Source organism: Humulus lupulus, chromosome 1, assembly GCF_963169125.1.
Source record: "Humulus lupulus chromosome 1, drHumLupu1.1, whole genome shotgun sequence".
In the NCBI taxonomy this organism is placed as follows: Eukaryota; Viridiplantae; Streptophyta; class Magnoliopsida; order Rosales; family Cannabaceae; genus Humulus; species Humulus lupulus.
This window is the reverse complement of record NC_084793.1, coordinates 309444014-309455751: the sequence shown is the minus strand read 5'-3', so window position 1 is coordinate 309455751 and position 11738 is coordinate 309444014. Positions and strand designations below refer to the sequence as shown.

At 30.5% G+C, this 11738-nt stretch overlaps 2 protein-coding genes across 2 annotated transcripts; one reads left to right on the top strand and one right to left on the bottom strand.

Moving 5' to 3' along the window:
- Positions 1 to 945: 945 nt before the first annotated feature.
- On the top strand, positions 946 to 1607 carry LOC133812831 (17.3 kDa class I heat shock protein-like). Its single transcript, XM_062246654.1, has one exon. It carries the CDS (start codon positions 1026 to 1028, stop codon positions 1473 to 1475), a length of 450 nt encoding a protein of 149 aa, XP_062102638.1. The 5' UTR covers positions 946 to 1025; the 3' UTR covers positions 1476 to 1607.
- Positions 1608 to 5436: 3829 nt separating this feature from the next.
- LOC133812830 (probable LRR receptor-like serine/threonine-protein kinase At4g37250) lies at positions 5437 to 8413 on the bottom strand. The gene is made up of 2 exons (XM_062246653.1): positions 6672 to 8413; positions 5437 to 6231 (listed from the first exon to the last, which is right to left on the bottom strand). Exons 1-2 carry the CDS (start codon positions 8302 to 8304, stop codon positions 5552 to 5554), a joined length of 2313 nt encoding a protein of 770 aa, XP_062102637.1. The 5' UTR covers positions 8305 to 8413; the 3' UTR covers positions 5437 to 5551.
- Positions 8414 to 11738: the final 3325 nt, after the last annotated feature.

Here is an 11738-nt window from a genome sequence, read left to right as displayed (position 1 = left end):
TTATACTAGTTTTATAATAAACCACACTATTATATTTTCTCTCACATATATATATATATATATGGGTGGAAGACTTTTCAATAGTTACTATCCATAGATGTGTACTAACAATTTTAATGATGTGGCAACATAATGACTTGATATAGCAAGTCACTAATAGTTAAATATTTTTGTCTACATTAATTTTGAATTTAATTATTTTTTTTTTGCCATAATTAATGTTGTTTCTAAACAATGAGAAACACTAACTATATTTATAAATTTACATGCATTTGAAAACTGAAAAGTTTACAATATTATATTTTCATAATAAATACACGTTTTTGATCAAGTAATCTTTCTAAAAATTTGAAAAAATTAAAATTTATTTTTAGAAATATTAATTAACAACTATAAATATGGACAATTGATCTTAATCTAATGATTAATATTAAAGTAACTATCCATTAGTAGTAATTTTAAAAGTACACCCATATATATATAATGGTATGGTTTATTATTAAACCACAAAAATAATATATATATATAACTATCTAAGTATGGATTAAGTAAAGTGATTCACCATTAAATAAAATAGTATGAATTTAGCCTATTTTACTTTTTATTAAAAATATGGTCCAAAGCAACTGTTTTTTGTTTTCATTTTAACAATTTTATGTTAAGTTAATAGTATTTTTGGTGTGCTGTTTTTGTTTTTGTATTTATATTTTAATTTGACATTTATAATTTATTTTTTTACTAAAAATATTCGTAACAAAAGAATGTAGACACATGGTATATTTGCAAACCAAATAGAAATTGTTGTAGTTTTTTAATGAAGCAACCAGATCCACGTGGAATGCTCTCAAAGCAACTAGAGACTTCGTTGAAAAATCTAGAGAAAGCGCGAAATTATTCTGAAAGTACTAAACTACGCCTCACCCATACTATATAAATAGCGTCTGAACATTTTGAACCATATCAAGTCAGATTAAATAACAGAGTAATCCAATCCAAAAAAAAAAAAACGATCAAAGCTTCCAAAAATGGCGATGATTCCGAGCTTGTTCGGTGGACGACGGAGCAGCATCTTCGATCCATTCTCTCTGGAAGTTTGGGATCCATTCAAGGACCTCACCTCGACGGAGACTTCCGCTTTGGCCAATGCTCGCATTGACTGGAAAGAAACGCCGGAGGCTCACGTGTTCAAGGCCGACGTCCCCGGGCTGAAGAAGGAGGAGGTGAAGGTGGAGGTCGAGGAGGGTCGAGTGCTTCAGATCAGAGGAGAGAGGAATGTGGAGAAGGAGGACAAGAACGAGACGTGGCACAGAGTTGAGCGGAGCAGCGGGAAGTTCGTGAGGAGGTTCCGGCTACCGGAGAACGCGAAGGCGGATCAGGTGAAAGCTTCGATGGAAAATGGAGTGCTTACTGTGACTGTTCCTAAGGAGGAGAAGGCCAAGAAGACTGATGCGAAGTCGATTGAGATCTCTGGTTGAGTAATAGTGTGGATTTTGATGGAGGAGTGAATTTGCATGGTATGTGTTTGATGTTTTGTTTCTGAAAGTTTGTGAAAAAGAAGATTAGTGTAATTTTTATTGATATGATACGAAGAAGAGCGATTAGTTTTCTTTTATTGTTCTTCAATGCAATTTTGTTTTTTCTTTTAAGGAACTCACTGAAAAACGACAATAAGGGGAAAACGGCGTTACTGTAAAAACGACAATAAGTGAAATCGACGTCCATTTATAAACGATAATTAGTGGAAAACGACACCAACATAAAACGACAGTTGAATTGGATAAAATGTTTCATTAACGACATACTATATACTACTGTATATATTTTGGTACTTCAACTCAACTTGGATAAAGTTTTAATTTAATTCGTTTGGAACATTAACGATTCAATTAAAAATTAAAATTAGGATTCGATCGCATCGAAATTAAATGAGATAATATGACTTAATCTTAAATAAATAAATAGTTAAACAAATTAAAATATATTATTTTTGAAATATTTTATAATAATAATTATTTAAAAATAATAAAATAATATATTTGATAATTTAAATAAAATTTAATATTATATTAAATATATAATATATAATTTTTTTCGATACTGTCAAATTAAAAAATTTAAACAAAAAAAATTAATTTATTTATTAAAATATGATATTTTAATATATTTTATAATAATTTAAATACTTAAATCATATTTATTTAAATTTAATAAAGACATTAGCATCATATTTTTTTGTGTGATAATTTGATTTTATTAAATAATTTGAGCTTTTTTTTTTCATGAAATTCATCAATATTACAAGATACACCAGAAACTAAAAATAGTTAAAATATTTATATTATTTACATTATGATTTTTTTTATTTTTGAATTAATTTTTTAAAAAATATTATTGTATTTTATATATATGCATGCAGCAATGTAAATATATATGTCAATATTGTGTTTAAATATTATATATGTAGAGATTATTGATATAAATATTTATATATATTATAAAATTATAATTCATTCTATTATATATATTAAAAAAATAGTAAATTATTTTTTGTTAAAATTATAGACAATATTTACAATTTTAAAACTAAAAAATGTGTATTATTTAAAATTATTTCTCTTCATACTTAATTATATGATAAAATTATATTTGAAAAAAAATAAATTAAAACATAAGCCACTTAAATTGCTATTATTTTCGACGCTAAAATAGTGAAAGTTACTTGATAATGTGTATTTACTAATTTGTTTAATTATTGACTGTACAAATTAAAAAAAAAAGATTTCCATGGTAATTTTATTTTTTCTTTTTTAAATACAACCAAAAACTAAATTAAAAAATAATTGTAATATTTCCAGAAAAAAATAAAGTTAAAAAAAAACAGACAAAACATCAATTTAAATGTTTTGTTAATAATGTACTAACAATAATCTAAAACATGTATATTTAATTTTTACAATATTTCATAAAAATAATTCATTCTACTGATATAGAAATAAAAAAAATGTGCTGCTAATGAGTATCAATAGTGTCTAAGTAACATATTATTATTAGTGCAATTTAATATTAGATCTCACATATTTTAATTTAATAATTATTACGACGGTCACTAACTAATTATAAAATACCATTTTATGTGGTATTGGATGCCAAATAACAACACTCTATTCATGACTCCATACTAACAATTTTTAATTATGTCTAACACAAATTCTTGTGTATTCTATAACTTCTATTCTCTTCTTTTGGAGAAAAATAATAAATAATTTTCCTACGTCTTAAAAAAAAAAAAAATAATAATAAGTTAACAAACTTTATTTTATTTTATATGTAAGTAGATTCGAGAGTAGAACATAATCATTTTTTTAATCTTATTTCTAATGATGATGCTCCTACAAATTAGGAGAAAAACAATCATTAAGTAGTAGATGAACAAAATAATATTACTTAAAACATAATAACCAATAAAACCTTCTAAGATTCCGAATCTGGATGTAATTATTGAGTTTGTTTGGATTATATTTAACATAATTTTGATATGGAAATCTCACTTAAATTAATACACAACTGCACCTTTTACTTTTACTTTTTTTACTTTGTACATAATGTTTGATATTTTGTTTCTGAATATTTGTGAAAAATGGTTGAAAATAAGTGTACATGAACAAGATTTGACATGATATGAAGAAGAGTAACTAGTTTTTAATCTTTCACTATAAGAAACTGATTGAAAAACGACAATAAGTGAAAACAACACCAATTTAAAAACGACAATTAAATTGGACCAATAATCTGAAATTTGTATGTATAATTTGTACATTCTTTTATAAAAATAATTTATTCTACCAGTATAGAAACAAAATATATATTTATATGCACTGTCCGTTCATGTTAACAATTTTTAATTATGTCAACTACTTAATCTGCTTTGTTTTCGCTGTTCTATGATAAACTAATATAGATTTTTTATTCTCTTTCTTCTTTTGGGGAAAAATACTAAATAATTTTCCTACGTACATAGAAAAGTAAGTTATAGCAAACTTTATTTTATATGTATATATAAGAAGATTCTAGCATAGAACATAATCATTTTTTAATCTTATTTCTAATGACAATGTTCCTTCAAATTAGGAGAAAAACAATCATTAAAGGAAAAAAACAGGTTTAATATTTAAAACACAATAACCAACCAAGGCTCCCAAGAATCCGAAGTTGCATATAATTATTGAGTTTGATGGGATTATATATTACAAAATTTTGATATGTAAATCACTTAAATTAATACTCAACACAAAAAGAAAATCAAATCTTTTTTCCAATTAGTTCTTTTATATAAAAGAACATGTTCATATTATTGTTATTTGTTTCTTAAATTAAGTTTAATGCTTACAAAGTTTTTATTTGTTGTTTTTGTAGGTTGTTTTTTAGTTATCGATGCAGGATGACTTTTAGCTTATTTTTTCATGTTGAATATGACAACTTGATTTAATCTGTGCATTCTCTAAGAGTGTCTTGTATTATACCGAGTTAGGTTATTCTGTAGAGAATGCTATTTGCTGTCCTATTTTTTTATAGTGTCCTTAATATATGTTTGTTTTACACATTGATTAGCTGTACTCTTAGGATCGATGAAAAACTTGTATACCTAGAAGACTTTTCATTTATTCTGTTATCTGAATGTATTATACTCTTATAATTATTTTTAATGATATATATACTGAAAAAAAAATCAAATCATTTTAACTTTTGTTTTCATCAACAAATCATATAAAAAATGTATTTGCAACTTATCTCTCTCTCTTTTTTTCCTATTTGGGAAAATAAATATTTATACATATACGTACATTGAAAAATAGCCCATTTAACACATTGCATTAAAAGCAACACAAATTTATTTAATTATTTATTATTGTTATTTTTTTAAAAAAATTTGGGGCTCTAGGTGTGGTCTTAGTCTTAGCAAAAGACCGATCTTGATTATAAACATAACATATATTTTTTATTACAAACTTTTCTCAAATCATAATTAATTAGAAACTCAAATTTGGACTAAGGTACATATATATTTTTTTAGTATTGATATTTTGTTAGAAAGTCAATTATCTTAACAAATATGATTAAAAATATTAGTCCAATTGGTTAGACACGCATTTTTAAATATCAAATTTGTATCTTTCTATTAACAAATGCCTATATACTATATTCAAAGTCAAATATGTATGGTTCTTGTTTTTGTCACACTTGTCTTTAGGTCAATAATATATGGTCCAAACAACAACATCACAGCTAGTCAACAAATATATTTTATTTCATTGATTTGAAAAGTAAAAAAAAAAAAAAATCCCACTAAGAATTAGCAAAAAGACAAATTAGTGACACACAACATAATCTAACCCATTAATCTCACACAAAATTAAAAAAAAAAGAAGAAGAAAAATATATGAGAAAAATGAACAATAAATTTTGGACAAAGATAAAAAGAACAAAATGACCTATTTTTAGTCAATCAATACATACATTTTCTCTACAAAAGGGTCCAAAATTATGATCATTATTAGTTACCATAATAATAGTATGATGAAGAAGTTGAAGAAGGAAATTTCTCAAGCAATTGAACCACTTCTTTCATAGTTGGTCTCTTTTGTGGGACCGGTGAGGCACAATTGTACCCCACTTTAAAGCAACCCAATAAGCACTCTTCTTTACCTTCCAGCTCAGCACGAATGGCCACGTCAGCCATTCTCAAAGCCCTAGTCTTGTCATCAACCACAATCCCAGGCCCTTGACCAGACTCATCCAAAACCACAACCTTACCAGTCAGAAGCTCAAGCAATATTACCCCAAAAGAAAACACATCCCATTTTGGGCTGGGCTTTAGGCTCCTCAGTGACTCAGGTGCATGGTAAGGTGATATGGCAAAGGTACTTGGGCTTGGGCTTGGGCTCGGCCCAGGTATGAACTCCGGAAAACTATCCCTAGAAGCTGTGGATCTCTTGCTACCGAAGTTTCGGGCCGAGCCCCAAGTTTTGGTACTCGTGTCACCCGTTACAAGCCTCTCGAGCCCAAAATCTCCGACCTTGGGCTCCATATCTGAGCCCAATAGGATGTTACTGGGCTTTAAGTTGCCGTGCACGTGCTTCTTCTCGTGTAAGTAAGCAAGCCCACGTGCCACTCCCTTTGCTATCTTGAGCCGGGCTTCCCAAGGTAGATGACAAGGTGAAGAGCCCACTTTCCCTGAAAAAAATAAATTTAGAACAACACACCCAAAAATGGTCAGCTTTTCCATTTTTGTACAAAACAGTAATTAATTGAAAAGGAATAGGGGGGTCAATGAATGAACTAACTCTCAAGCTCATTGAAAATGACCTTACAATAGAGACTTGGATATGCTTTGTTTTTTTCCATTAGCAAATATCATAAACAAGTACTAGAAGTATCACCATCGGCCCATTGGGCCTAACCGTGACTCAATCGGACTCAAACTCACTCACTTACTACTACCCAAATAGTTGACTTTGACTTTCCCATGCATTAACATACAAAACGAGGCAGTTATACCTACTCACCGTCAAAATAGGACCGGCGCATGTTAGCGAAATGAATAGCAATCTGCTAAAATACGCACTGAACATGAATGAACCCAGAAAGAGTGAGAGAGAGGAAGAGAGACTCACTGTAACGAGCATTGGCGAGGCAGCCATTGGGGACGAAGTCGTAGATTATGAGCTTCTCATCGACACCCCAGTAGAACCCACGAACCCGAACCAGATTGGGGTGAACCAGCTTAGCCACGACACGGACCTGGTTCTCGAAATCCTTGAACCGGTCAACGCTGCTCTCTCCGATTCTTCGAACGGCGAATGTGGTTCCGTCTTCGAGAACAGCTTTGTACATAATGCTCGAACCAGTGGCTCCTAATATATAAGCCGAAGCTTTTAGCAGAGTCTCCAACTCCAGCTCCTTCTCTCCGTCGACGGTCACTAAAGTCCCAACCTTTCTCTGATCATTCCCTTGATTTTCTTGACCCTTTTGACCACTAATACTATTACGTTCTTGACCACCTTCGTCGTCGGAGGCCGTTGACTCCGACGAACTCTCTTCGTCTTCTGTTCTCTTTCTAAGACACGACCATCTCGTAAACCCTCGCGACTCTGATGACGACGACGGCGATGACCATGGTTCTTTTACTGTGTTAGCATCGTTCTTCAATGTACTCTCAATCTTTTTCTTTTTCTTCTTTAACCTGTATATATACAAGAAAATCATAGCTAAAATGGCGGCGCCGAAGATGTCTCCTGCTACGATTCCGATTATAGTCACCGGTTTAAGTCCGGTTTGCTTCTTTTGTGGAGGGCCCGAAGTAACGTTTGCTGGGTCGGAGTCAATTGTTCTCGGAATCGCAGCTATTGCCGGAGGAGAAGTCGGAGCTGAGATGTTTGGAATCAAAGAAGAAGAAGTGGAACAAAGCTTCTTCGTTGGCTCTCCACACAGATCAGGATTGCCTGAAAACGACGTCGTTGTCTGGTTTAACAAAGCTTCAGACTTTGGGATTGCTCCGGTGAGATTGTTGAACGAGAAATCAAGAGTGGCAGTGCCGGGAATTTTCTTGGCGAACTCAGGTGGGATTGCACCGGAAAGGTTGTTGTAAGAGAGGTTCAAGTAACGAAGACTGTCACCACCGAAATCAGAACGGAGAGAGCCATTGATGAGATTCGTAGACAGATCTAAAACCTCAACGGAATGAAACCCACTCGGTAGAACACCAGACAAGTAATTGTTCTTTAACGAAACGACCGTTAAACTAGGTAAAGACCCAAGATTGCTCGGAATTTTTCCCGCCAAAGCATTGTCGGAGAGATTCAGAGCTTGAAGATTAGTGTTCATCGCAATAACTTCCGGCAACTCTCCCGCGATCAAGTTATTCGACAAGTCAAGAAACCGAAGCTCGGAGGCTTCGAACAGAGACTTCGGAAGTGACCCATTAAGCGAATTGTTGGAAAGGTCGAGTCTTTGGAGGTTTTCGATGGTACCCAACTCGGGCGGGACCGGACCCAGAATCCCGGAGCTCGGTAGGGCTAAACCGGTGACCCGAGAAAACCCATCACAGGAAACGCCGGTCCAAAAACACGGCGTCTCGTCGTGAACGTTCCAGTTAAGGAGAACAAGAGGGTCTTTGAGAACGAACTTGAAGGAGAGTAACAAAACGCCGTCGTTGTTCAAAGCCAGAGATTGAAAAGCTGAATCGAGAAGAAGAAGAAGAAGAATTCTCCACTGTAAATGGAGACTGGAAAAACTTCGAAAGCTCATGATTTTGCACAGTGATGATCCCACATTTCTCTCTCTCTCTAAAGAGAATTAAGAGAGAGTGTAGTCTAGAGAGAGAGAGAGAGGAAGAGTTGGCTACTGAGATTTATTACGAAACAGAGGCCATGTGACACAAAATTAATTTTTTTTAAAATAATATAAAATAAAATATAAAAAAGAGGTGAGATAACACAGCTCATAATAAGAACCAAACTTCGTTGCACCAATATACTGTCTGAAACAGCTTTAAATAATTAAATATATGAAAAATAAAGGGCTCCTTTGCAATTTTTCATTTAAATTTTTTATATATAGTCTTTGTTTTATATTCTTTTATAAAATATTCCTTAATATTCTCTAAAAAATGATTGATGGTCTCTTTGAAAAATTATTCGACAAAAAATTATGAAAAGTGCAAAATGATATTAAAAAAAATATTTATTTTCACTGATTATTCCGAGTCATTATTTTTTTAACAATTTTTAACTGATTAGAAAAATTTAACTATTATTTTTAAAATTCACAATTTAAATTACCAAAATAAAAAAAAGAATACTTATGCTAAAAATAATTGGTATCACATGTGAATGATTACATGTAATTCTCACCGTTGATTAAAATATTTTTATTTTTGCTGTTGAGATCGAAGAAACACAGCCCTGAGTAGCATCTATTCAGAGCTACAAGACATAGAGAAAAAGTTGGAAAAAAAGAAACTCTTTTTATTACAAATTGACTTTTCATAACATAAAAATAACATAACATAACTCTATAACCGAAATTTATATCGTAGTCCTGCCGATGTACTCTTTTGTATTATTGATCCGTAAATAAATAGTATTTCGGTATAATTTTTGTTATGTAAGTATATTGTAGTTATTTATAATATTTTGTAAATTTTTAAAAAAAATTAAATAATTTATAGTATTGAAAACTAGTTTAAAAATAGGTTGTTGCCTAGTTATTTTATGCGCGTGACCTAGTTTTCTACACTATAAATTATTCTAAATTTTCTGAAAACTTATAGGATGTTCTAAATAACTACAATATATACAGTCATAAAAAAAATCACACCAAAAACGGTTCATAGGTCAGAAATACAAAAAATTCACAACATCCTACAAATTTTCAAAAAATTATAAATAATTTACACTATCGAAAACTAGTTTAAAAACAGGTTGTCGCACGCGTAACTAATTTTTGTATATATGTGGAAATAACATATTTTAACCTAGCTTTCGACATTGTAAATTATTCAAATTTTTTTAAAAATTTATAAAATATTCTAAATAACTACAAACATAGTCATAAAAAAAATCACGCAAAAAACAGTTCACGGATGGAAATAAAAAAAAACCCACTCTTTTTTAAGCTCCTAAAGTAGAATCCTCCTAACTATACACACTACTTTTCTTTAATGTTTGTTCTCTCATAATTCAAATATTTTTAATCTAAATTTTCATGTGTTATCATATGACACTGGCACAGTACGGTATTATTTAAACTACACCAATAATTAGTTGAATGGGAATCGGTTTCATCTCTGTCAAAACACATATATGTCTTTTTTTACAGATATAAAAATATATATATATATATAAATAATAATAAAAAAATAAAAAAAACCCAATTAAATGAAGTATCTAGAATGAACATTTAAAATGTCTTGGCTTCATTATTACAGGTAGGGGTCCAAAATCCCCATAAAGGGTCCCAAAAATATAAAAATAAAAACTATATCATAAGTTGATAATATGTAACATTAGGAATTATTGGAATTGTGACAATACTTAGGTCTATATTTAGTGCTCCATATATCTTGTTTTTATTTTTTTTCTACTATTATTTGAGTATGGATTATTATTCTTGGGATGCTGAAAATAATAAAAAGATCAATTAATTACAGCACTGTACTATATGTTTTTATTAGGTCTGTAATTGATGATATATATATATGTGTGTATATATCATTGTTGTACTATATAGTAAATATAGTTTACTCAGATTTCCTTTGTGTTTTCTAATAATGTCTATTTGAGCATTTATTAATGGCATGAATTAGCTTTTAATTTTGGTCTTGTTTGCATGGACAAATTAAAAGGTTCAGGTATGTGTGATATCAATATATTTATTATGTTCTTTTTCATTTGGGAACTATAATGCATAATGTCCACTTAGATTTTCTTACTACCAAACTATATATATATATATTTATTTATTTTTAGGATTTTTTATCATTAATGTGTCTTTAAATTTGTTTTTTCTTGCTATGTTTTGAATGGTAAAATTAGTTGAGAAAAAAGTGCTTCTAATCTAGCAGTGAATTAAGCAATTAAGTATTTTGTTAAAAATTAATAATCACTAATTTATTGTACTTAATTGATATTAATTTTAAAACAAAAAAAATTCAATTAAAAAATCTTAGAAATTTAGAAGTGTCAGATTATTTTAATTAAAAAAATATAGTAAAAAATATTTCATTTTTTGCTTGAATTATTTCGTTGGTTTACCAAAACAATGAATCATTAATTATTGGGGCAAAATATATATATTTATATATTATAGGTTTGGCTTTTAATTTGGTGAGTTAGGAGTCCAAGAACAAATCTACACTTGGAAAAACATTATCTCATGCATCATCATATCATCCAATTTTTCTTTCTCTCTTTTCCTTTTTCATATTCTTTTTTTGCAGCTTTTACCAACCTCATTATAAAATTAATTAAAAAGAAAATAGTTAATTTATATAAATCCAAGATTGAAAGATCTAATGCTTTCTTTTGTATATTGGTGGACCATTCACTTTGCATGCATAAAACCAAGGATTAGGAACCTCTCACTTTCTAAATTATTGATATATATTTCAATAATACATATGAGTTCAAAATTAAAAGTCCCTTTTTTTATTAAAAATAACTGAATGAAAAGTTCATGCATGTACACAATATTACATAAAAATAGCTAATAAAAAAAAAGTCATTTTTTCACACTATTTTTGGTCTTCATTATCCATGATCTCTTTTTTTTAATGAATAAAAGGGGAGGAGGGGCTACCAGTGTGGCTCCTTTTTCTCGGCGCTACCATGAGAGATCCAAACCCGTTAAAGGATGTTCGCCAAGATCTTACTCGGCTGGTCGCCCCCACTTATGTTGGGGTGCGTCACCGAGCCCCATCAACCAGCTACTGCCAAAGGAATCCTAAATCAGAGGACAAGGATAGTTGGGCTGGCGCACAGAGTGCTCACAATTAAGATTTCTTGGACTTACGATGAGGTGCGTCACCTGAGCCCCATCAACCAACTAGTACTAAAGGGATCCTAAGTCAGATGATAAAAGTAGTTGAACTGGCGCGCAGAGTGCTCATAATTAAGACTCCTTGGACTCACGATGGGGTGCGTCACCTGAGCCCATGATCTCTTTTTCTTCAACAAGAGAAT

Excerpts from the sequence above, each read along its gene's own strand:
- LOC133812830 (XM_062246653.1), bottom strand. The coding sequence starts at position 8,304 with ATGAGCTTTCGAAGTTTTTCCAGTCTCCATTTACAGTGGAGAATTCTT. Across the intron at positions 6,232-6,671 it reads CCTCGCCAATGCTCGTTACA|GGAAAGTGGGCTCTTCACCT; the intron begins GTGAGTCTCTCT and ends TATTTTTTTCAG.
- LOC133812831 (XM_062246654.1), top strand. The coding sequence starts at position 1,026 with ATGGCGATGATTCCGAGCTTGTTCGGTGGACGACGGAGCAGCATCTTC.